At 44.3% G+C, this 27,795-nt stretch overlaps 1 protein-coding gene across 1 annotated transcript in view; it reads right to left on the minus strand.

Annotated features, from left to right (window-relative positions):
- LOC126203407 (fatty acyl-CoA reductase 1-like) overlaps positions 1-27,795 on the minus strand; it is a 131,797-nt gene that overhangs the window by 87,638 nt on the left and 16,364 nt on the right. The window contains exon 2 of the mRNA XM_049937711.1: positions 3,148-3,378. Within this exon, the coding sequence (XP_049793668.1) occupies positions 3,148-3,369 (222 nt within the window). The 5' untranslated portion in view covers positions 3,370-3,378. The remainder of the gene's footprint in view (positions 1-3,147; positions 3,379-27,795) is intronic.

A 27,795-nucleotide genomic window follows, 5' to 3' on the forward strand; every position in this document is an offset into this window, starting at 1 on the left:
AAATTAAGATGATTCTCAATGTATTGCTGATAGCGTTTGCTTAAACTTATGGGCTGATTTTATTTCAGGTTCATGAACATTTATTTTTATCTGTTTTACTTTTTATGTTGTAAGTTCATGTACTGACACGTTCCATGACCTTGGAGATTTGCTCCTCAATTTGGTCCTACGGAACTTGACATTTAAATAAATATATAAATAAAATAAATCTGTGCAGACTTGGTCAAATAGCTGACACCATTTAACTGTGGCCAGACGCAAAATTGTTTTTGGTTTATATACTGCCAGAAATTCTCAATGAATCTGCGTTCAATTTCGTGTTTTTCACTTAGGTATTGTGCTGTACTACGTACTTCACCTATGGAGTATGTCTCCAGTTGCTGCGCAGTTTTCACTCTCACAGTGTGATGCAGCTGTTACCCACACACCAGCAGAACTGGGTCAGCATGGAAAACAGGCATGCTCTCTCTTCTAGGGTTGTGATACTCTCATTGTGCAATGGTCTTAGGGTTGGGTGAAATGTGTAACTTACTTTTGATGTCCCATCGTACATCTGGCCACAGACCACAAGCCACTTATCTTGAAGTTACTCCCCGAGCCAACGCAACAGAGAACAAAGTACATTCTGCATGTTACTCAAGACAGTTTAGAAGTTGATTATATCGACAGATGAGGGCTTGATGGACTGCAGACTAGCGCATCATGCTTGCGTCAGCTGTTCAGAGCCCCAACCCCAAACTCCAAAACCAGCATGTTACCTGTTAACATAACTCAGTAGCTAATTTTTATGGTCACAGAAGAAACAGTATGTAGGAGTGATGTTCAAAAGAAAATGTAGGAAACAGCACTGTGGTTATAAGTGAAGTCTTTACTAAAAATAATCACCAGAGACCTGAGCACAACTGTTCCATTGTTTCACGAGCTGGCGGATTACCTGCTCCCAGAATTCCTTTGGTTATGGCAGGAGCGACTCTTCCACTGTGTCCTTCGGTTCGCTATCTCAGTTGAAGCCCTTCCCTCAGATTCTTTTTTAGATGGTATAGCTGCTCCTGCTTGAACTTGGCCACTACACTGTGTGTGACATTGGAGATCGTGCAGCAGAATCGCTCCCTCATTGAGCAGCTGAGGTCTTTTGCTATTGATGGACTTCAGTAGGCTATGGATTGTCTCACAGTACACGTCACTGTTAATGGTTCTTCCGTGCTCGAGGAATTTGATGGGTATTGGACCTCAGACGTCGAAAAAAGTGGCGAACTTCACCTTGCCTGCTGATGGCATAGCTTTGAATCTTTCAGGAGGGACGGTGGCCGGGGACGGGGGCGGGGGGGGGGGGGGGTGATACAGACGTACAACCACGCCAGATCCTGCATTCATGCCCCTAGATGTCTCACTACATTATCGCAAAGTAACATATCTGAATTTCAACCAGTTGGTTGTTACGACGTTTCCTACCTTTTCATTGGAAGGCTCTTTATACTTTGACTACACTGAAGTCTCAGATCCTCGCATTCAGGGGGATATCAAGAAGAAAGGCATTGTCAAGGTGTGATGTGTATCATTTCGACAGTGTATCAAAGTTGAAAGCATAGTAGGAGGCCAGAACATTCAAATGAAACTGAAGGTGATAATGTCAACCTCTGAGGAACCTCACTTTTATAGATCCACCCCTGTACACGACCATACCCTGACCAAAATGCCGCATGGCCGCAGGCTGTGTGCAATTTCCAATCTTCTGCACCAGCCCATACTACCTACTGCATGGGCCCTGTAACCTGGAATCATAGATATGGACAAACAACAGAGTTGACCTGTGGTCATCACTGGTCGTAGCAGGAATCAAATGTTTGAAATAGCAACTGGGCAAGAGCACCTTGTGGTGTATCAAAATCAACTGTGGCTGTGATTGGGAAATGACAGCCGTGATGGATTTATCTGATACTACATTGTTTGGCCTCAAGTGCCCATCAGAGGCTGTCAGAATTACTGACGGTGTTCTCGGAAGTCCCAGGTTGGGACCACTACCCTCCATATGTCAACACATTACCCATCGAAGTTCCTCACGTGCACTGCGACTACCTCTCACATAATATGTCCACCACATTCTATGGGCTATGAAGCAACTATGGAGTTGAAACTGCTACCATCAGCTGTGAACTATGAGGCGCCTATGAAGGTCATACTGTTGCCGCCAGCTGTGGAAGCCGCATTCCCATTTGGGGACCAAGTCACTGGTACCATGTCCACAACAACAATCGTCACAGAGTAGTTGACAGTGACAACCATGCAGACACTAGTGGCCCTTCGGGCTAGTTAGAGGGAGGAGGAATGAAATATCCACAGCACAGGCGATATGAAGGCTGACTCAGAGAAAGGGGCTGATTGTACAGTTTCTTGTTCTGACTCCAACTGCTGAAACCAGAAGCATCATGGTAAGAATGTGACTTGGAGATGAGTAGTAACCCTCGAATGTGAATAAATACTCAGAATAGTTGGTAGATATACTAGTTTGTAATTTGATATTAAAATCATAGATATGTGGAATACCGAATATAGCTAATACCTCGTTTTCTGAACTTTGACTATGATTCTGGAACGCCTTTGGATGTCTGGTTTTCATATAAGACGATTCTGTATTTTCTTCATTATAATGATTTAGCCTCACATTATATGTAGACGTAAGGTTCACTTTCTCTTCAATTCCATCTATCGACCTAGTATCGATCTCATTTTCCATGTTCAATATAGTTCACAGTACTTACTTCCCTAGCTTAGTGTCAAGCTACGACACATGAGAACTGGAATTATCGGCAACGCCAAATAAGCACTGAAATTATTAACACCTGCGTAAACAGACCATGCTATGTCCGTACCTCCAACATCGCTGGGTTAGCAGAGCATGCCAAGACAGTGACCTCTTTGTTGCCCAAATACGCTGCATGTCCCATCAGCAAAATTTCTTTTCAAAAAATGCAACACTAAATGACGTAATTGGCTTAGTAGAGAAATTGTTCCAGAGACTTAGCTGTTTCTGACGCATCTTTTAATGGAAAACGCCTCTGCTCCCAGAGCGCTAACATCCTCGACTTAGAGACAAATGTCGCAACACAATGTTGGCTTGAACTAGCCTGGCCCGTCTGCATGACTCACAACGTCTGAGGTGTAAGCCTCGAGTCTCGCGTGTGGGTCCTGTCCGCGCTTGGGCCGCACCAGCAGGTAGAGGGTGCCGACGTCTGGGCAGGACCGCAGCAGCTTCTCCACGACGGCCTTGCCCAGGAAGCCGGTGGCCCCGGTCACCAGCACCGACCGGCCGGCGAACCACTGGGCCACCTGGGAACCTGAGTCGGTGCACTCTCCTTCCACTGTACGCATTGCTGTCACCTGCCACAAAGAAAATTTTCATCACTTGCAGTCGGAAGCGAGAATTTTCATACAGTGTGTTTCAGATAGGTATTTTTCTCACTAAGCTACAAAATAATAAGTGAAAGCAACATTTATAATATAGTTAAACAGTATAGCAATGTCAGTTTTGGATCACCTTATTCACATTGTTAACATTACATAACATAGGTCACTGACATTCACAGACAGTCATTGACGTATCGACGATGTCATCAACGCATGTCTCATTTTTGATGACGCAGTGAGTTTGAGGTCATATGGCACACTAATATTTTCGATGAACCCATCGAGAGATGAATGTAGAACATTGGAAATATTGGTAGGAAATTTAAAAAATATAATAGAGTTGATAGTGGGCAGTAAATTTAAAGACAAACACACACACACACACACACACACACACACAATCAAAAATTTACTGTATTTCCACATCTGTAATAGTTTCCAAAATTAGACAAGCATCTAAACTATTATCTCATAAGTAAGTTTCTCTCTATCATGCTTTGTGCTAAATACGTTACTGCCCCACGAGTAAATTTCTTATCTCTGTATCGTACTGTAGTAAAATGTGTGTATGAAATTTCACTTATCCCTATCTCTCTGTAATCGTTACCTGAACGAGGCATCAACATTACTTTACAAAGGGAAATGAGAAAACACAACAAAAACACCCTAGGCGTAAATTTTATTTAAATTTTCAAACAACAAATCATATTATCGCTGACACACTGAAATCATAGTTAACGTGTCAGCACATGTTTCCAGTCGGAGTACAGAAAAACTTTTATTATACAAAAACATTAATTTTCTTCCATATTCAAAAAGAAGGCCCAATGCTCTCACTGAAGTCGTCTGCAAAATCTCGCAGATGGCAGTCGTGCGGCCACTGTTCCAACAACTTCAGGTTACTGGCTCATATTTGTCGACACATATTTTGATCAGAGTGCAGGAAGTGAGGGAAGCCCTTCTCAACACGATGCACGTTATATTTTGGCAACAGGTCTAGTCTTTAGTACACTTCACTTCCTCGAAGCCCTTCACGATGACACATGACTCATGTGGAATAACTGAGTGTATACAATTCACCATCACTTACAAAGATACACTATCTGAGCCCATCCTCTGAAGGGGGTGATTTTTCCATCAACCATTTTGCTGAAGTTATATCCAACTCATAGTACGGCTTTTTGCACTGTAGAATACGACTACCAGAGACTACTTCGTGAACCTTCCCACGACCGAAATGAAACTCTCTTCATAATATATCGATTGTCTGTGGTGCAGAATCTTTGACATTCAGAAACCATTCAGGAATTTCACACTACAGGAAAACGGCGTTTTCTTTGAATTGTTACAAGTAATTGACAGTGAAGCCTGACATTGTCAAGGAGGACACGGCGGTCTTAATGCGGTTTATTAAATAAAGAATTTTTTAAAGCGAAGAACTTTTAGCGCCTAGGCGAACATTTCCCTGTCATAACGAAAGTCGACAACTGTTTCGGTTGCTATCTGCAATCCAATTCAGACTGGTAATACTTGGAGGAAACGTAGCCTAAGAAAAACATGTACAATCAAGTAGAATACAAGACACTGCACAAAATCTGAGCAAAAGTAATGGAGAGCCAATTCTAAACGTCAAAGCCGGCCGGTGTGGTCGTGCGGTTCTAGGCGCTTCAGTCTGGAACCGCGTGACCGCTACGGTCGCAGGTTCGAATCCTGCCTCGGGCATGGATGTGAGTGATGTCCTTAGGTTAGTTAGGTTTAAGTAGTTCTAAGTTCTAGGGGACTGATGACCTTAGAAGTTAAGTCCCATAGTGCTCAGAGCCATTTTTTAAACGTCAAAACGAAAATTTGATAAATCCACTTAACAGTGAAGTTCAAAATATGTTAATTCTTATAAGATAACATACCGATCAAAATGTGAAAAAACGGTGAATACGCATTGGAAAACATCAATAGCTGTAGTCATGAAATAACATGCATTTGTAACTACCAAAATATGACCGTGAGCAAGCTAGGTGGCAAGCCTGTCGAAAGAATTGAAGACCAGGACCTCAAAAACCTTAACTCCACATTCAAATGAACTGAAAAATTATAAAGATAACAGTGGCGTAATTTCGTCTCATCTGGACGAATATTTTACCTTTCATTGTGTTGTGGTCTTCAGTCCAGAGACTGGTTTGATGCAGCTCTCCATGCTACCCTATCCTGTGCAAGCTTCTTCATCTCCGAGTAACTACTGCAACTTTTGTCCTACACCTGTTTAGTGTATGCATGCCTTGGTCTCCCTATACGATTTTTATCCTACACACTTCCCTCCAATACTAAGTTGGTGATCCCTTGATGCCTCACAACGTGTCCTACCAACCAATCTCTTCTTCTAGTGAAGTTGTGCCACAAATTCCATTTCTCCCCAATTCTATTTAATACCTCCTCATTAATTATGTGATCTGAACATCTAATTTTCAGCATTCTTCTATAGCACCACATTTCGAAAGCTTCTATTCTCTTCTTGTCCAAACTATTCATCGTCCCTATTTCACTTCCATACATTGCTACACTCCATACAAATACTTTCAGAAACGACTTCCTGACTCTTAAATCTGTACTCGACGTTAATAGATTTCTCTTCTTCAGAAACGCTTTCCTTGCCATTGCAGACTACATTTTATATTCTCTCTACATTGACCATCATCAGTTATTTTGCTCCCCAAACAACAAAACTAATTTCCTCGGCATCACCTGATTTAATTCGACTACATTCCATTATCCTGGTTTCATTTTGTTGATGTTCATCTTATATCCTCCTTTCAAGACACTGTTCATTCCGTTCAACTGCTCTTCCAGGTCCTTTGGCGTCTCTGCCAGAATTACAATGTTATCGGCAAACCTCAAAGGTTTTATTTCTTCTTCATGGAATTTAATTCCCTCTCCAAATTTTGTTTTGTTTCCTCTACTGTTTGGTTAATATACAGATTGAATGACATAGGGGATAGGCCACAACCCTGTCCCACTCCCTTCCCAACCACTGCTTCCCTTTCATGCCCCTGGACTCTTATAAGTGCCGTCTGGTATTAGCACGAATTTTAAATAGCCTTTCGCTCCCTGTATTTAACTCCTGCCACCTTAAGACTTTGAAAGAGAGTATTCCAGTCAACATTGTCAAAAGCTTTTCCTAAGTTTGCAAATTCTAGAAACGTAGGTTTGCCTTTCCTTAATCTATCTTCCAAGACAAGTCGTAGCGTCAGTATTGCCTCGGGTATTGCGACATCTCTACGGAATCCAATCTGATCTTCGCTAACGTCGGATTTTATGTTTTTCCATTCGTCTGTACAGAATTAATGTTAATATTTTGCAGCCGAGACTTATTAAACTGTTAGTTCGGTAATTTTCACACCTGTCAACGACTGCTTTCTTTGGGATTGGAATTATTACATTCTTCTTGAAGCTGAGGGTATTTCGCCTGTCTCATACATTTTGCTCACCAGATGGAGGAGTTTCGTCATGGCTGGCTCTCCCAAGGCTATCAGTAGTTCTAATGGAATGTTGTCTACTCTCAGGGCCTTGTTTCGACTTACATCTTTCAGTGCTCTATCAAATTCTTCACGCAGTATCATATCTCCCATTTCATCTTCATCTACGTCCTCTTCCATTTCCATGGTATTGCCTTCAAGTTCATCACCCTTGTATAGGCCCTCTAGGTACTCATTCCACCTCTCCGCTTTCCTTTCATTGCTTAGAACTGGTTTCCAGTCTCAGCTCTTGGTATTCATGCAGGTGGTTCCCTTGTCTCTTTACTTTCCTGTAGGCAGTTATCTATCTTATCCCTAGTTATATATGCCTCTACATGTAAGAAAATTTGTCCTCTAGACATTCCTGCTTAGCCATCCTATCGATATCATTTTTGAGTCGTTTGTATTCCTTTTCGCTTGCTTCATTTACTGCATTTTTATATTTCCTCCTTTCATCAATTAAATTCAGTACCTCTTCTGTTGCCCAAGGATGTCTACTAGCCTTCGTATTTTTACCGACTTGACACTCTGCTACCTTCACTATTTCATCTCTCAAAGCTACCCATTCTTCTTCTAACCGTATTTCTTTCCCCCGTTCTTGTCAATCGTCCCCTAATGCTCTCTCTGAAACTCTATACAACCTCTCGTTCTTTCAGTTTATCCAGGTCTCATCTCCTTAAATTCCCAACTTTTGCAGTTTATTCAGTTTTAATCTACAGTTCACAACCAATAAATTGTGGTCAGAGACCACATGTGCCACTGGAAATGTTTTACAATTTAAAACCTAGTTCCTAAATCTCTGTCTTACCATTATATAATCTATTTGAAACCTTCCAGTGTCTCCAGGGGTCTTCCATATATACAACCTTCTTTCATGATGCTTAAACCAAGTGTTGGTTATCATTAAGCACTTTTCAGGAGGAGTAAGATAACATATTACTCTCGCCCCCACATACATCTCTCATATTGACCAGAGAAATTAGAGAAATTGACCAGAGAAATTAGAGCCAATATAGAGGGTTACCATTGCTGCATCTGTTCCTGGAGGTCTTCACGTTGTTCGCTTGCCAGTAAATCATCGCCAGCATATAGGAGAGACCAAGAATGAGGTGACTGTGAGTCTTATTCACAGTCTCCATACAGGGGATAAACAGTAGAGGTGCTCATGGGAAGATTGTCGCAATTTGAGAAGTTTACGGACAGCAGTCTGTTGTCCAAGTATTGTAGGAGTGCGATTTCCGAGGCGCCGCACGAGGATTCCACTGCCGCACCATCGTCCACCGGAGACCGCAGCCACAGCAGCAGTAGTATGGTGAGATCGCTCCTGCTTCGGCCTGCGTTAGGGGTGGCGTTAAATAGTTGGATCACGTGCAATTGCTGTTTCCACTGAGGTTTCGCGATACTTTGGGATGTAGTGATTATTCTTATTTTTCGTTTTGTGTCGATGTCAGACGGTCAGCCAATTTATGAGAGATTGCGTTTTGTACCGATTTTGACACAATTCACTGCCAGTACCAGCTAGGAGGGTAATTTGTAAATTGTTCATTTGTTATTTTCTTATTCAGCATCGGTCTGAAGCTGATAATAAATTTATTGATTCAGTAGAGCTTTTACTTTCAGTAGTTTGATCCTGAATCACCCTTTGCTTTACTTTATTTCTGTGAAATTGTCTGATATCATTGAACCCCCTAAGTGTTCGTTATGGTTCCTGTTTGGAATTAAAAATAGGTGTGATTCATCGTCAAAACTACCACTGCAGATTAATTAGGGGTAACAGGGCGACATTTAAATCTAACATTATCGAACACACGCAAAATCCAGACAAGCAACGGGTGGTGTGTTATAATATTACTCTATACTCAGGGGTGACTCAAAACCCTTTCCTTTTTTTCCACTTAACTTCCCTGATCCCTTCTATATCTTGACTGTGCCTTAGCACTGGGCTTTCCAGATTTTCTAGCTTCCCTATCAAGTTCAAACTTCTGACATTCCACACGCTGAGTCATAGATTGTTGTCCTCTCGCTGGCTATTCAATCTTTTTTCTCTTGGTCACCTCCCTGGTGCTAGTCTCCTCCGAGAGATCCGAATGGAAGACTAGTCCAGAATCTTTTGCCAATGGAGAAATTGTCTTGGTGCTTTTTTTATTTCAGCCCACATGTCCTGTTTAAACATATTATTTGTATTTAATGCAGGGATTTCCATTTCCTTCTGCATCCTCATTCCATTGATCAGCTACATCATACTAAAACCAATATATAAACTATATATAAACCATATATGAAAGCAATAAATAATGCAATACAGATTTTGTTTCTCTTTCATTTTTTAGAAAGTTCATATATTTTGTGATTTATTTACTAAACTTACAATGACACATTCAAATTTTTGAATGCAATATTTTTCATAGATATTGTTCATTTAAGCAATATTTGTCATTAATGCTTCGATTTTATTAAACCTACGAGGGCTCTTCATTGAACAATGATCATAATTTTTATGGTCATAATTTTTCCCAGTAGAATTTAATCTTACCATATTCTGCTAGCTTAATATGCCGAACTATAGTTCGCTTCATGTAGGATGGCGGTCCTTTTTTCAGCCGTTCTGCGCATCCACCACCATTAACTGCTAGCAGCCAATAAGATTCCTTCTCTTATCGAGTGGATAGCCATGAGTTACAAACTAGACTGCGAGAATCTCTCTCCCGCATGTTACACTGTTGCTGCGACGAAGCAGTTTCATTCGCAGAGCCGCCGAATTATTCATTCAGATGTTTATGTAGCAGTATAGCTCTGAGTATATGTCTGTACACGTTTCAGTGTGATTTCCAAATGCATATGTCAGGTGACGGCAATACACGTGAAGTTCCTCGCAAGCAACTTTAATTAAATTGCGTGACTATGGAGTATCTTCTTAGTTGAGGGACTGGATTCGTGATTTCCTGCAGTAATCGACGGAAAATCATTGAAACAAAAGTGAGACCTGGCGTTTGCAAGGAACTGTTATAGACGCTCGTCTGTTCGTGATCTAATAAACGGTTTATGAAACACTCTGAGCAGCCCTCTTAGATTGTTTGCAGATGATACTGTGGTTTACCTTCTTATAATGTCATCAGATGATTAAAACAAGTTACAAAACGACTTAGACAAGATATTTGTACCGTGAGAAAAACGGCAATTGACTCTAAATAATTACATGTCTGAAGCCATCCACATGAGTGCTAAAAATAATCCGATAAATTTCGGTTTACGAGATAAAACACACAAAGCTAAAGGTTGTAAATTCCACTAGATACTTACAGATTAATAATAACGTAAGTTGCAACGATCGCATGGATAACATTGTGTGTGAAACAAACCAAACATTTCTATTTATTGGTAGAACACTTAGAAAATGTAACAGCTGTGCTAAAGGTCCTACTTACACAACGCTTATCCGTCCTCTTCTGGAGTACTGTAGATAGGATTGATCGAAAGAGTTCAAAGAAAGGCAGCTCGTTTTGTGTTATCGCGAAATTGGGGAGAGACTGCCACGGATACGATAGCGAACTGGGGCGGCTGTCATCGTAACAAAGACGTTTTTCATTGTGGCAGGATCTTCTCATGAAATTTAAGTCTCTAACTTTCTCTTCAGACTGGAAAAATTGTTGTCAACCGCCTACACAGGGAGGAATGATCATCATAAGAAAATAAGAGAAATTAGAGCTCATACAGAAAGATTAAAGTGTTCGTGTTTCCCGCGCGGTATTCGAGGTTTGAACGGTAGAGAAATAGCTTGAATCTGGTTCGATAAACGCTCTGCCAAGCACTTAATTGTGAACTGCAGAGTCATCATGTAGATGTAGGTGCTTCACAAGCAGTCGAGGAGGTTTATGTCCCGTATTTACAACTTTTTCAAATGTGAATCTGAAAGCGATACTTCTGTTTTTGACATTTTGAAAACTCGAGAATGAACTGCAGAACCATGTATTGGCAAGATTAATGTGCAGAGAATAGTAAACAAACCGTAGAAACCTCAGGAAAATGTTTTTTCGTGTCGCTTGGAAAACATCGAGATCGCAAGAAACCTGAAACACAAATAGATGGTTTTGACAAGGATTTTTTAAAAGTGATTCGTGTTTGAAATGTATATACATCAAATAGCTTGCTACAATTACGCCTAAACAAATTGGTTTCAAAGGTAGCACTTCGTCAATGCAAATAATTTTAAAAGACACTGGTTTCAGATATGTTCAGAAGAGAGTTTTTAATCGAAAGAAGTGACATAGAAGCAGCACTAGCCACGTACCTTATAAAGACGCACGATACAAGAGGAGGGGGTAGTCCTACAGAGTATTATCTTGATGAAACATGGGTGAATCAGAATAATTCCGTGAATACCTGTTGGAAACTGAGTGATGGTACTGGTGGTTTTAAAGTTCCCACAGTAAAAGGTTCTCGGATACTTATTCTGCACACTGGCTCTTCTTCTGATTTCGTTCCTGAGAATAAACTCGTATTTATGTGCATGAAAAGCAGTAGTGACTACTATTCGAAACGCTGTCACTTTCAAGAAGTGGTTCAGTGAACAAATCATGCCATACCTTGCTTCGAATTCTGTCTTTGTAATTACCATGCTACTTGTTCAGCTGTTACAGGGAAATCACCAAGTACGATCACCAGGAAAGGGAATATTGTGCTGTGGCTGAATAAATAAAAATATTCCGGACAATATAAGCCAGATTCGTGATGAAATCCTGCAGCTCATTCATTTATAAAAGTCACGCGACGGAATGAACAAACTTGACTTCCTTGCATGTGAATATGGTCACACAGTTTTGCTTTTACCCACATATCATTGTCAGTATACCGAGAGAATTAATTTGCTCACAGGTTTTAAACTATGTAAGAAAAAAAAAAAAAAACAAACAGAACACTGAAGATAACAGACACTGAAACGCTTGCGTATGAAGCAATAGACAGCATCTCTTCACCACGGGCACACTGTATGCAGCACGCTAGAAAGTTTCAGAAGTAAGACTTTGATAGGGAGGTGAAGACATATAAAAGCATTGAACCTGTCATTCTAAATTGACATTTAGATGGTCTGGACATTAACCCAGATAACAGATGCTATTACGATGTACACTTTGAAACAAAGTAAAGATTTTCCTTGATTTTATAGCCTCTTTGTTTAAAGATGTTTCTGTAAACATGTGAATTACATACATAGTACATGAGAAGATCCTAGCTTTATTCATTAGGAATACGTCATCATCATAAGTCGTTGTGCTCACTGCTGAGCGTCGTGACCCCATGAACCAGACGTCTCCATCCCGGACAGTTGCCAGCTTCTCTTGGTGCCTGCTGAAGAGGTAGAACGGAGATCTTCTTGTTTTGATCCAGCCGTCTGCTCGCTGCTCTTCTCTTGGCCTCTTTCCTTGCAAGATTATTTTCTCTAGATTTTCTCCGTCTCTTCTCACAATATGGCCAAAGAAATGGAGAATTTTTTCGGTGACTCGAAAAGACAGTCGTCTCGAGATATCGAGTTGTTCAATAATGGACACATTTGTTCATTTTCGGTCCATGTTATGCGTATCATCCTACGCCAGCACCAAAGCTCAAACACATCAATGCGCTGTTTGTCTCTGGCCTTGCGTGTCCATGTTTCGCAACGATAAAAGAAGGCAGAAAACACGAGTGTTTCAACTAGTCGGAACTTTGTGGTATTTGTTATTGCTCTGCTCTGCCAGATCTTGGTGAGCTTCTTCATAGCTACTCGCCCTAGCGTCATCCGTCTTCTTATCTCATCTTCACAACTTCCGTGTTGCAGATGGTTGACCCAAGACAGATGAAGGAATGCGTGACTTCCAGGTCCTTTAATCGTCCTGTGAGTTGGATGTGTTCTTCTCGATCAATTACCGTAGCCTGTGAAATATTCAGGCTATAATGTTCAACACATTGCCCAAGGAATAAAGTTTTTCGCAGTGTGTTGTATGCTCTGATTATTCCCGAGAATGCGTCCGCAGAAATTCGTCAAAACCTGCAATATTTCGAGACATTAATCCCTGTCATTTTCAACGCACGAATTTCTTAAAATGAAAGGAAGGGTTTCGTGTCGGGAGTTTGGTGGTTTTCAGTATTATTGGTCAGCATTCTGTCGAATTATTGAGAGAAGACGGTTAATTGTTAGCTTGTTCAATGGACCATAAATGCGTTCTCCCACTGTAATGTCGAGCAAATTAGTTTAAACTCATAACGTCTGTTGACACCGAAAAATATGATAACCTACTGACAATTTCTACTATAATCTTTTGCATTAGTCTTTGCTACCAGTAATTCCTTTTTACGCATAATGATTTACATTGAGCTGCAGAGAAGCACACATATACACTCCTGGAAATGGAAAAAAAAAAACACATTGACACCGGTGTGTCAGACCCACCATACTTGCTCCGGACACTGCGAGAGGGCTGTACAAGCAATGATCACACGCACGGCACAGCGGACACACCAGGAACCGCGGTGTTGGCCGTCGAATGGCGCTAGCTGCGCAGCATTTGTGCACCGCCGCCGTCAGTGTCAGCCAGTTTGCCGTGGCATACGGAGCTCCATCGCAGTCTTTAACACTGGTAGCATGCCGCGACAGCGTGGACGTGAACTGTATGTGCAGTTGACGGACTTTGAGCGAGGGCGTATAGTGGGCATGCGGGAGGCCGGGTGGACGTACCGCCGAATTGCTCAACACGTGGGGCGTGAGGTCTCCACAGTACATCGATGTTGTCGCCAGTGGTCGGCGGAAGGTGCACGTGCCCGTCGACCTGGGACCGGACCGCAGCGACGCACGGATGCACGCCAAGACCGTAGGATCCTACGCAGTGCCGTAGGGGACCGCACCGCCACTTCCCAGCAAATTAGGGACACTGTTACTCCTGGGGTATCGGCGAGGACCATTCGCAACCGTCTCCATGAAGCTGGGCTACGGTCCCGCACACCGTTAGGCCGTCTTCCGCCCACGCCCCAACATCGTGCAGCCCGCCTCCAGTGGTGTCGCGACAGGCGTGAATGGAGGGACGAATGGAGACGTGTCGTCTTCAGCGATGAGAGTCGCTTCTGCCTTGGTGCCAATGATGGCCGTATGCGTGTTTGGCGCCGTGCAGGTGAGCGCCACAATCAGGACTGCATACGACCGAGGCACACAGGGCCAACACCCGGCATCATGGTGTGGGGAGCGATCTCCTGCACTGGCCGTACACCACTGGTGATCGTCGAGGGGACACTGAATAGTGCACGGTACATCCAAACCGTCATCGAACCCATCGTTCTACCATTCCTAGACCGGCAAGGGAACTTGCTGTTCCAACAGGACAATGCACGTCCGCATGTATCCCGTGCCACCCAACGTGCTCTAGAAGGTGTAAGTCAACTACCCTGGCCAGCAAGATCTCCGGATGTGTCCCCCATTGAGCATGTTTGGGACTGGATGAAGCGTCGTCTCACGCGGTCTGCACGTCCAGCACGAACGCTGGTCCAACTGAGGCGCCAGGTGGAAGTGGCATGGCAAGCCGTTCCACAGGACTACATCCAGCATCTCTACGATCGTCTCCATGGGAGAATAGCAGCCTGCATTGCTGCGAAAGGTGGATATACACTGTACTAGTGCCGACATTGTGCATGCTCTGTTGCCTGTGTCTATGTGCCTGTGGTTCTGTCAGTGTGATCATGTGATGTATCTGACCCCAGGGATGTGTCAATAAAGTTTCCCCTTCCTGGGACAATGAATTCACGGTGTTCTTATTTCAATTTCCAGGAGTGTATATACGCGCAATGTACACATCTAAAAGAGTTTTATGGAATGGAAGGAGTTGTCAAAAAATGATTTCGGTTTGAGTCTGAAGTTTATTTTGTTGTGTATTACATTTTCACTTATAATATGGTTCAAATCACTATAAATGACAATTATTGCAACCGTTTCCGATGATCTTGTCTTTAGACAATAGTCATTTAAAAAAAACTGTCCTTGACGTCTTCATAAAATTGCATTACCTGTTTTCACCTTCCAGTGTTACACAGGCAATTGCTGTGGAACAGTGGACACAACCTCAAGACATAAAGTAAGATTTCTTTCATGTAGACGATTGATCGAAATCGGTTTTAGAATGTATTATTCCCTCTTAGATTTGAACGTATGATGCAGTGTACCGAAGGCAAATGAAATTGATTGTTGTCTGCAGCAACACATTTCGGCAAAACGGACTTCGTTTGCCCTCTCTCTACCACCACGCGTGCGCAAACCTTATGCCCTCCACGCTTCCCTATCCCTCCGCCTCTGTGGGTGGAAGGGCCGTCCAACGTGACGTGGGCTATAGTTTTGCCATAGGCACTCCGGATTCCCACCTGTGAAACGTGGGGCAGTTGAGGCGTGTTGAATAACACTACAATGGAGCTGACGCGCGATGTTAGAGGAAGATCCGGAGTTTCTTTAAAAGGTACCCATTCCTGATGAAACTTGGCTGCGTAATTTTGATCCTGAGAGCAAACAGCAAAGCCCAGTGTCGATATATTCTTTATCACGAACCCAAAAAAATCCGAAGTGGTTGCAGCCTAGTGTGGAAATCTCCTTGAACACCAACCCCCAAAAAAGCAAAAGTGGTTGCATCTGCTGGGAAACTTTAGTCAGTATCGGAACGATAAAAGCAACTAGACTTTGCAGGAGCTGTATCTAGGGCATTGTTCCCAAAACCACAAGCAGGTTGGCTATAACTGGAGTTAATGGGCTCCCCATCGCGACGCCATGCGTCTGGTTAAAATATTCTGCAACATAAAAAAAAATGCAGTGACGTCATAGAGTGCAAAGCCTAGTGGCTTTTATCGTTACATCGACGACACGTTCGTTGTCTGTTCTCATGTTCGTGAAAGACTGGGAGAATTCGTGGATCACATCAACAATATCCATGACAACGTCGAATTCACGATAAAGGTGGAGACACATGGCGTCTTACCGTTCATTGACGTCCTCGTCCTTCATAAAGCAAATGAGAGTCTCAGCCACAATGTTTACCGGAAATCCACCCACAAGGACTGAAATCTGCACGCTAGCAGCTAACGCTATCCTTCGCAGAAACGTTGTGTTCTGAGGACCTTGTTGCATCGAGCGGAAGCAGTCTCAGACGCTGAGAACCTCCCGGAGGAATTGAACCCATTGCGGGAAGTGTTCAGGGACAATGGCTACAACAACCGCTAGATTTCTCAAGCTATCTTTCCGAAAACACGTAAGCAGAATGATACCGAGGAAGTAGGTGGCTCAGTAACAGAGAAAATTAGCCGGCGCCTAAAGAGGCATAAAATAGATCCAGTCTTCAGGGTTCCAACAAAAATTCGACCGCTCACGAGGCCTGTGAAAGACGATGTACGCCTCAGAACACTATGCTTGTGTAAAATACTTTGTGGACGTGTGCAGTTTTATGACGGATAGACTGTGTGTACTATTGAACAACGCTGCGTAGAACACGAGAGATGAGTTCGCCTTCGGTACCCTGAGAAATCAGCGGTAGTAGGGCATGCTCTAGGAAACGAACATCCTATTGCGTTTGACGAGACATCTGTTATTACACGGACTAACAGTTTCTGGGAGAGCTTAGTAAAAGAAGCGATGGAGATGAAGGCTTGTGACAACACCGTCAATGAGGATGGTGCTCTACAGCTAAGCACGGCTTGGGATCCGTCCACAGGTAGGTTGAAGAGGGCGCGCAACCTCGTACTACTCTACACGGCGCTGGAGCGAGCACCAGTGACGTCACAGAAGGCAGAGTGGCTATATGAGGACGGTAACAGCAACCAAGAGACAGTCACCGCTAGACAATGGCCTAGGAGTACTCGGCCGAAAGCTCGTGAGTGTTAATGTACTTGACGCAACTGGACACTCGACAGACTTATCAGTACGTATCGCCGCGAAACCTTTCATTAGAAATTTATGTATATTTACGAAATATGGACTGGAAAGATGTAAGCAACGCATTTGGTGTCAATGTAAAATGTGATACACAATTTATAGTTATGAAAAATCCTGCGTAAATAAATTTAAAAATTTCAGTTCCCGATTTTTTGTTTTTTGGAAAGTATTACTCGATATACTGAGAACAGGTGCAACTACTGCTCAGAGTAGCTGTTCGGCTTCCACAGAAAAAGTTCACTACACAGCGTAGTGAAGTTACTTAGTGAATATTGGTGCGTGTGTGGCGGGATCGAAGCGAGCGACCGATAGCAAGTGAAACCGCTAGCGCTTTACCACTCGTTCGCGGGTCTATTAACAACTCAGACATTTCTGCACTTGATGTACTAGCGCCAGTTTCCTAACTCTGAATTTCGTTTCCAATTTTGGCCTCTAGTTTGGAATTCTGACCCAGGGTAGGCCGTCGATTTCGATGACATTGATCACTAGACGTATTATTTAGTCTGTGAACGTGTGCACCGAAATCAATGCAGCAGAGCTTCCAAGGACGCAGTTTCCCACGCCTTTCACAATTGGAGGCGCTGTCGTGACCCGTAGCTTGGATCCGTTTCCTTGTCAGACTTCCGCCCTTTGTGTATTTTATTGTCGCCGATCGTGCCCTAGAAAGCCATTAATTAGAAATATCTACATGCTTAAAGCAGTCTAGGAAACACTTGTTTCTCTCTCTCTCTCTCTCTCTCTCTCTCTCCCTGTCTCCCTCTCTCCCTCTCTTTCGAACTCACACTTTGTGTCTGATTTCGGTACTTAAATAAACGCAAGTAAATGTCAGTTACTTATTTGTGCTTGGAATTCACAATTTTAGAACTTAGCAACCAGTATCCAATAGGAAGAGCTAATTACTTATTCTTCCCTGTCGTCACAAATGTCTTGCCCACACATTCATACAAATCGTTGTATATATGTATGTTTCATAGAATTGAACTGACCTTGGTATACGTGTCACTTACTATCTGGAAATAAATACAGTAGGTATAGGAACCATCACCTACCTCACAAAGAGGTGGGGGTGAGGTTGGTGGTAAAGAGAGAGAGAGACATGAAGGTATAACTCAGGAACGCATAACTTAGGAACGCTGAAGCCATTTGAAACAAATTTGGTACTCATATGAGGCCTTATTTGTAAAAAAAAACAAATATTCCTGGAGATAAGATACCCATAAAGATGGCGTTTGGGATAACATGGGTGATATGTAAAAATGTTCAAAAATGAATGTGAAAAGTGTTTGTTACATTTGCACACCTACAAAGTTGAATCATTGTCCACACCTTGTAAAGAAAAAGTTCACCGAGCATTCGAAAACATGTATAAACTTTCAGGCTGTCAACAATAAAGTAAATACTCAAAACGGCTGCAAATGCAAACATACGTCAAGAACTTGTGTACCAACAATAGTTATATATACGAGATATGATCAAAAAGTATCGGGAAATTTTCAATTTCACGGGCTTTATAAACCCGACTTTAAATTTTTTTATTTTGTTGGTAGACATGTTCCTGATGTATTTTCGCTTTTTGAGCTGTTTTGAATATTTATCTCATTGTTGATAGTGGAAAAGGTTACACATGTTTTCGAGTGCTCGGCGAATTTTTACTTGTAAAACGAAAAATGGCCCTGAGCATTATGGGACTTAACATCTGAGGTCATCAGTCCCCTAGAACTTACAACTACTTAAACCTAACTAACCTAAGGACATCACACACATCCATGCCAGAGGCAGGATTCGAACCTGCGACCGTAGCGGTCGCGCGGTTCCAGACTGAAGCGCCTAGAACCGCTCGGCCACACCGGCCGGCCGTAAAACGACAGATCAAGCATTTACATTAAATTTTGCTTGTAAAATGAAATAAAGTGAAGTACCGCATTCTAAATGGTGACCGCGGCTTTTGGAGAATCTACTATTAGCAAGACAAGATTTTAAGACTTGTATAAATATTTCAAAGAGTGTCGAGAAGACGACGACAGTCCTGGACGCCATAGAACGTCAATTAATGACGACAACGTGGAAGAAGTAAAGAAAATGGTTCTGGAAAACCGCTAAATCACGAACAGAGTGGTTGCTGTTGATGTCAGCATTTCCTTTGGCCCATGGCAAACAATTTTTCCGGATGTTTTGGGCATGATACGTGTAGCAGTAAAGATTGTTCCGGAAGTCGAATTTCGCCCAAAAGCAACGTCGCCAGGATCCTTTCAGGAATTGCTGAATTAAGTCGACAGAAGTCTATAAAAGATTATGAAACATAGGTATAAGGGAATAACGTCTTAGCCAAGGCCCCCTATCGTCCAAATAGAAATTGCCTGAATAGACAAGAAAAAATCGACAAGTTCGATCACATGTGAAGGTTCTTTCCACTGTTTTCTTCGATTACTATGGCATAGCGCATTATGAAATGCTGCTTTATAGTCGTAAGGTCAATAACAAATACTATCTGGAAATTATGCGCCATTTGTGTGGTGGAAACCGAAGAAAACAAACGGAATTGTGGCAAAACAACTCGTGGAAACTGCTTCCGCACATGCCTCAATGTTTGCTTTCGGCAAAAATAAAAGTGAGTTGTAGAAATGCTTCCAACATTGAAAAAAGCGCTGTGACAACTGTATTATTTCTAAGGGGGAGTGCTTTGAAGGGGACAAGTTGCTGAATTAATAAAGATTCCTCAAGAAAAACAAAAATTCCTCTTTTTGATCATATCTCATACACATATACTTCATAATTTTACAATTCAGTAACTGGGATTTCATAGGAAGAGCTAAATCCGATATCACTGTCTTCTCAACAATTGTCTAGTTGTGATAGATCATCTTACGAGGAACAATATTTTTGTGTCATTGGTTGGTTGGTTGTTTTGGGGAAGGAGACCAGACACCGAGGTCATCGGTCTCATCGGGTTGGAGGAGGACGGGGAAGGAAGTCGGCCGTGCCCTTTGAAAGGAACCATCCCGGCATTTGCCTGGAGCGATTTAGGGAAATCACGGAAAACCTAAATCAGGATGGTCGGACGCGGGATTGAACCGTCGTCCTCCCGAATGCGAGTCCAGTGTCTAACCACTGCGCCATCTCGCTCGGTTTTTGTGTCATTGAAGACTAATTATGCCCCTGAGAGACAGCAGGGCGTTAGCAGTGGACGGTGTTTGTATGCAATGCATGTTGCCTATCATCCAGTCATCTGCTGCACATGAAAGGCAGTAAACCGCGAAAAACTGAAGTTCCTGATTTGATTCTAAAATATCTTTCTCCACTTAGGCACTCGCTGTTATTGTTTTATAGTTAGAAACCATTCTACCAGTTTACTGGGCTAGGTAGTACGATGCACACTTGATTAGGACATCCTGCGAGATCAATGAAACCTTGTCATTCCACGTCCGTCGAATTCTAAAGGATGTCTAGTGCCACTGGGTAGTATTAGCAAACATTTTGTGTCTGGCAAAAGACGAATCTGCTTTCTGCAGATAAGAGGCGAGGACGTCTTGTTTGCGTTTCGTCCGCAGAGTCGCGATGCGCGTAGTATGTTTACTTCCTCGCCACAGTTAGTTCTCGTCTCCGTCGACATTGAGTCGCTATGGCTCATTCATACAGAAAAGCTACCATCAATATTAGCTTTCAGCACGACCATGTAGGACCACAAGCCTTTGAAATTGAACGATCCTTCCTTGATGAAATTCAAATACCACCACAGCACACCGTCGGTAACCACCTATCCACCACAAGTGGCTGTAAACACTATGGGACTTAATATCTGACGTCATCAGTCCCCTGGACTTAGAACTACTTAAACCTAACTAACCTAAGGACATCACACACATCCATGCCCTAGGCAGGATTCGAACCTGTGACCGTAGCAACAGCGCGGTTCCGGACTGAAGCGCCTAGAACCGCTCGGCCACAGCTGCCAGCTATCCACCATGAATAGCGTCGTCTGCGTCAAGATGGTAATTCGCGAACACTCTCATGTTAAAACACTCCGATGGTCACATCGGGGCGGTTACCGAAGGATTGGGCTTACTCATACTACGAGCCCTCGAACTCCCGTTCGCGGCTTTCCGACGTATGTGGAAGTAATTAGCCACGTCGCCGAAATGTACATGGTCCTCAACTTCGTTCGAGAAGTCAAAATCAAATTAACAAAATACGTGCAATCAGACCTAGTCAAATATGGATGTCGAGCAATCGTGATATACGATGGACAAATGGTTCAAATGGCTCTGAGCACTATGGGACTCAACTGCTGTGGTCATAAGTCCCCTAGAACTTAGAACGACTTATACCTAACTAACCTAAGGACATCACACACATCCATGCCCGAGGCAGGATTCGAACCTGCGACCGTAGCAGTCGCACGGTTCCGGACTGCGCGCCTAGAACCGCGAGACCACCGCGGCCGGCTATACGATGGACAGCCTCGTACTTGTTCTGACTGCGGCCAAGTGTATCATGTACGCTCGGTGTGTATTCAACGTCGGGGTTACACAAACCTCATTAGGTGACACGTCGCAACCCCTTACGATAATGGCCCTCTCCCCTCAGCTCCGCAAGGGTGACACGGACGACCGTCATGGCAGACGGAAGACCACCTGGAAGAGAGGGAACGTTAGACTGCACACCCGCAGCACGTCTAGGGTTCGGTGACACCATTTGCAAAGTTGACAGAGATTGCAGAAAGCCGCACATAGACTAAACAGAGAGATTCGGACGAAGGAATGGAAATCGACGCTAGGGTTGCACCGATCTCTGCTTTTCCCCCTGTGGTGGAGACGGTACGGAAACCTCAAGCTCTTTCGGGCACAGAAACCCAAGTCCGCAAACAGAGGTCACCGAGGAAACATAAAAACCGACGTCGTACACCCTTAGGTGATTTACTCCTGCGGACGCCTTCGACAGGTGACCAAGGAACGGCCGACGAGACGGGAAAAATAGATGACGCAGGTCGTCTTCATCTGTTGCTTTCCCTGACTACTACACACACGTTTCCACTCTCTCGGACAAACAGATCACATGCACAGCGCCAACCACCGGTACACAGCCAGAAACAACTGCAGATTCACCCTTGGTCACTCAGCTCACAAGTTTCCTACTGCAGCCACGGTTAACTTACGGACCTTGGGCGGATGACACCAAAGACGATCCTATGCCCGCTGTGGTGGATGAGGAGTCTCAGACACTTCGGCCCCTCCCGAATAGCAGTAGATGACGACGTGGAAGCATCCTACAGATGACAGACCACAACATGTACAGCGAAGCTGACGGCGGCCCACATTGCAGGAGACGATATACAGACCTATCGCTTAGCGACCATCAATGTTAACACCATTCAGACACGTCCGAATTTGTCGCTGCTCCAACACATGCTCAGTGCAGCAGACGTTGACATCGACTATTCCCAAGAGATCTTCGTTGACGATTACCCGGGTATGTGTCCTACGCCTCACCAACTAACTGGACCGATGACCGTAGCAGTCTGGTCCCTTTAATCCCCCAAACCAACCAATCACCAACTAACTTTGGCGTCACAGTTCTCCTCAGGGAGGGACTCGAGGCGGACGAAGTACGATGTCTTCCCGGTGCTAGAGGAATGGCCGCAACGGTGCTAGGGGTCCAGTTTGTCAATGCGTACGCCCCTAGAGCTTCGAATCGCCGTCGCGACCGATAGCTCTTCTTCGCAGAAGGAGTAGCACCGCTTTTTTTTAGGGCAGGCGCGACGACTTGGTGTTTGCAGGCAACTTCAGTAGCACCCAGGCACCTAAAGATCAGCTGCCACGCCACCCAGACTTGGAACACTCATTGGCGCTGTCTATCTGGTTGATACATGGGAACATGTCCAAAGAAATCGACCGGGATTCACTCATTTTATGAGTCACTCGTCTAGTAGCATTGATATTTGTTACGGCTCCCGTTCTCTCTCTCGGCAACAGTGAGCGACGCGGAGGTGCAGCCAGTAGCCTTTCGAGATCACGAGGCCTACATGTGTGACGTCACCCGACATCCCTGGTCGCTAAACCTTGCTCATCTCGCTTCCCAGATAGTCGGCGCGCCATCAAGGACGCGTGGAGTTCGTGCGTCTGCCGCTTCCCAACGTACCCTACATCCGTCAGTTGGTGGTTAAACTGCGCCAAGCCAGCCTACGGAGAACCTTGATTACGTATAGTCGGAAGACCGCTGCTTGGAAGCGGCACACTCTCGATTTTTATTCACCGTCTTTCGCGAATGTGCCTTCTTGCCACCCACACAGGAACGACAAATGAAAGTACAGCGTACGAAGGCGCAGATCGTACCCAATACGCGCCGACACTTCGTCGGGATGATTGTCCGAGCACGAACACGTGACAGGCTAGGCTAGCAACGTAACGACCCACCACGTATCACGCCATTCGTGAATGTAAACTGCGAAGATGGGTGGTGATACAGGCCGTCACCACTGCAGACGGTTTCCGCCACGCCACACAACGCGGTATTGGCACAACCTTCTTCGATAATTACGGACGACTTTATTTTGCTCAATGTTCCGATTCGACGCCGGTGACAGGTGTCTCACGATTGACAGTTCCACAGGACTTACAAACTGAATTATTCATCGAAATTACGGAAGACGAAGTTATCGACGACATAGGTAAAGGAGCGGCGAACAAGTCCCCTGGCCCCGACGGGCCCCTGTGGTGTTTTATAGAACTTTTCACTATTTACTGGCTCCGAAGTTGACAGACATCTGTCGGGAGGTTATGTCCCCCGCGGTGCCGCTCCGACCAGCCTTCATAGAAGGAATGGCTATACCGGTTCACAAACCGACAGGTGGCGCTCGGAAACGTGATTACCGCCCGTTGACCCTCGTCAGCTGCGACATATCCACCAGACTGTCAGCAAACCGTATAGGACCGACCCTGCCTCACGTCATCTCACCAGATCAGGCTTCCTTATGAGGTGTCAATAATATCCAGACGGCACTTATACCGTGACAAAATCGCACTAGCGAGGCACGCCGAATCCCGGGAGCGATGGAATCACTACATTTTAGCCAACCTTTTGATTGTGTGGAGCACGCGAACCTGACCTCCGTTCCCTCAGACATGCAGTACCCACAACAACTCAGAGACGTCGTGACCTCCAAGGTGCTCGTAAATGGAAGTCTCACGCAGTCCTTCCAGATTTACAGATCGGTGCGTCAAGGCTGCCCCCTGTCGATCTTACTCTATGCTCTGGCCCTGGAACCGCCCCTCTGCGGCCTCCGTCAACGACTCACCAATTTCGCTCTACAGCATATGCAGACGACCTGATTCTCATGCTACGCAATCGCGACAATATAACGAGCGCACTAGAATGGATTACCACATACGGTGTGGCTTCAGGCAGCTGTCTCAACCTGAACATCACCAAATCGATCGGCATGAGCATAGGAGACGGGATGACCCCTGCGTGTGTCGACCCCCTACAGCTTAGTGGCACTGCCAGATGTCTCGGAGGAGAGTTTCACGAGGACTTACGGCACATTGCGGCCCTTAATTATCGCCGTTCATTACAACTAATTCGGGTCCAGATTTTCAACTTTCGTCTGCGGACCCTCAACATTCTTCAAAGGACATATTTCGTTAATGTTTACCGAGCATCGCGCCTTCCGCACATAGTGCGTGTCCTTCCAGTATCGTTGCTGATGTCTCGACGTATATTAGCGGCATTTGGAGCTTACGTCAGTACAGGCATGTTCTTCAAAGTCAGTTACTAGTGGCTGACCCGTCCCCCTAGAAAGGTGAGGCCTTGGCCTGGTCCATGTCCACGACAGAGCGGTGGCCCTGTTTGTCAGCTCGCACATCAAACTGCCCGGAAAATTTGAGGGATTTGCTGCTGGAGTCCTTAGTTCCGACCACCATTGCGCGCCCACTGATGACGCAGGACGTACCCCAACTTTCCAGTACTTCCGGAATGTTTACATTCGACACAATTATGCTCGTATCGCAGTAGCATGGACGAAACGGGCGACGGCACGGGAGATATATCGCGTCCTACAGCAGAGGCGTCAACCAAACGTCGTGGAGGCCAAGGAAGGTGGTGTGGCGGTTGCACCGGTAGATGCAGACGTCCAATCAGCATGGTATATCACAGTCAATGGTAAACAGACAATCCGGTCACCCCTCCACGAGACAAATATGGCGGACTCGCCTCCTTGTGCAGACTGCGGAGTACCAATCACAGACGAGCACCGTCTTCGATTTGGCGCGGTAGAATACGTATGGCACTTGGTGCAACAAATTATGTCGTATTTGCTACGGGTACCCCAGAACGTATCACATCTCCGCTTCTAATTTTTCCGGTTCAAATGGCTCTGAGCACTATGGGATTTACCAGCTGAGGTCATCAGTCCCCTAGAACTTAGAACTACTTAAACCTAACTAAGCTAAGGACATCACACACATCCATGCCCGAGGCAGGATTCGAACCTGCGACTGTAGTGGTCACGCGGTTGCAGACTGAAGCACTTTTTCCGGATGAACAGTGTTTCCGCGCTCCGTGGGCACGCGATGCAATATTTATTTCACCGCGGACGTTAAAGATGTATTGGACTTTTTGATCTACCTACACTGCACGATTGTACGGAACCCAAAATATAGGCAACATTTTTCTAATCACTTAGGGAGTGCCACACGCGACCCTCCCCGCATCTGGATCATCAACGGGTAGGAGAAGATACCCACTGACTGAGCTGACAAGAAAACGATTAACAATCGGTGGAATAACATACGAAATGTCTGAAGACTTGCCTGGATGGTGAAATGCAAGGAGAGTAGCGGCGGACTCTTCTGCATCGTGTACGAAGCGCGACCGCACACACACACACACACACACACGCACACACACACACACACACACACACACACGAAAAAAATAAAAGGACTTTCCTACCATTGCTTCCCCTCAGCATTCCTAATACCTTCACAGCGAGGGGGACATTGTGGACAGGACTCTGCCCCCTCTGCCCTTCCATCTATGCCTCCCCAACGCACAAAAAAAGTGTAGTATGCGACCAGCCCGACAGGTAAACCTTCTCTCCTTTGATAACTCATACATAAAAAAAATGGTTAGACGAGGCATTGGTATAAGGAATGGATATGCAGTCTCCGATACTCCAGTCGCGTTGGTGCTAATCTTTCTTTTATATATATATTTTTTTGCCAGTTAAAGCATCAAACATTTACACCTTCACAGTGCGGTATCCTGTGCTACATTACCTTTATTTGAATATTAAGACGTAACATGTACTTCTGACAGACATAAACGACCACCTTGTTTCGTCCATGACATAAAGCGAACAGAAAATAATAGTGGATACAGTTTCTATTCAACAGGTAGACTAAATAAGATTGCACATTATGCGAAAGCAAAGAGAGCTTCACTGCAGCCAAAACCTCTTAGACAAACAGAAGCTAAACGATGTTAAAGTTAGCGTAAGGAGGGCTATGCGTGAAGCGTTCAGTGAATTAGAAAGTAAAATTCTATGTACCGACTTGACAGAAAATCCTAGGAAGTTCTGGTCTTACGTTAAATCAGTAAGTGGCTTGGAACAGCATATCCAGACACTCTGGGATGATGATGGCATTGAAACAGAGGATGACATGCGTAAAGCTGAAATACTTAACACCTTCTTCCAAAGCTGTTTCACAGAGGAAGACCGCACTGCAGTTCCTTCTCCAAACCCACGCACAAAGGAAAAAATGGCTGACATCGAGATAAGTGTCCAAGGAATAGAAAAGCAACTGAAATTATTCAACAGAGGAAAGTCCACTGGACCTGACGGGATACCAATTCGATTCTACACAGAGTACGCGAAGGAACTTGCCCCCCTTCTAACAGCCGTATACCGCAAGTCTGTAGAGGAACGGAAGGTTCCAAATGATTGGAAAAGGGCACAGGTAGTCCCAGTCTTCAAGAAGGGTCGTCGAGCAGATGCGCAAAACTATAGACCTATATCTCTGACATCGATCTGTTGCAGAATTTTAGAACATGTTTTTTGCTCGCGTATCGTGTCATTTCTGGAAACCCAGAATCTACTCTGTAGGAATCAACATGTATTCCGGAAACAGCGATCATGTGGCATCCAACTCGCTTTATTTGTTCATGAGACCCAGAAAATATTAGATACAGTCTCCCAGGTAGATGCCAGTTTCCTTGACTTCCGGAAGGCGTTCGATACAGTTCCGCACTGTCGCCTGATAAACAAAGTAAGAGCCTACAGAATATCATACCAGCTGTGTGGCTGGATTGAAGAGTTTTTAGCAAACAGAACACAGCATGTTGTTTTTAATGGAGAGACGTCTACAGACGTTAAAGTAATCTCTGGCGTGCCACAGGAGAGTGTTATGGGACCATTGCTTTTCACAATATATATAAATGACCTAGTAGATAGTGTCAGAAGTTCCATGCGGCTTTTCGCGGATGATGATGTAGTATACAGAGAAGTTGCAGCATTAGAAAATTGCAGCGAAATACAGGAAGATCTGCAGCGGATAGGCACTTGGTGCAGGGAGTGTCAACTGACCATTAACATAGACAAATGTAATGTATTTCGAATACATAGAAAGAAGGATCCTTTATTGTATGATTATATGATAGCGGAACAAACACTGGTAGCAGTTAGTTCTGTAAAATATCTGGGAGTATGCGTACGGAACGATTTGAAGTGGAATGATCATATAAAATTAATTGTTGGCAAGGCGGGTGCCAGGTTGAGATTCATTGGGAGAGTCCTTAGAAAATGTAGTCCATCAACAAAGGAGGTTGCTTACAAAACACTCGTTCGACCTATACTTGAGTATTGCTCATCAGTGTGGGATCCGTACCAGGTCGGGTTGACAGAGGAGGTAGAGAAGATCCAAAGAAGAGCGGTGCGTTTCGTCACAGAGTTATTTGGTA

This window comes from Schistocerca nitens, chromosome 9 (genome assembly GCF_023898315.1).
Source record: "Schistocerca nitens isolate TAMUIC-IGC-003100 chromosome 9, iqSchNite1.1, whole genome shotgun sequence".
NCBI classification, from domain to species: Eukaryota; Metazoa; Arthropoda; class Insecta; order Orthoptera; family Acrididae; genus Schistocerca; species Schistocerca nitens.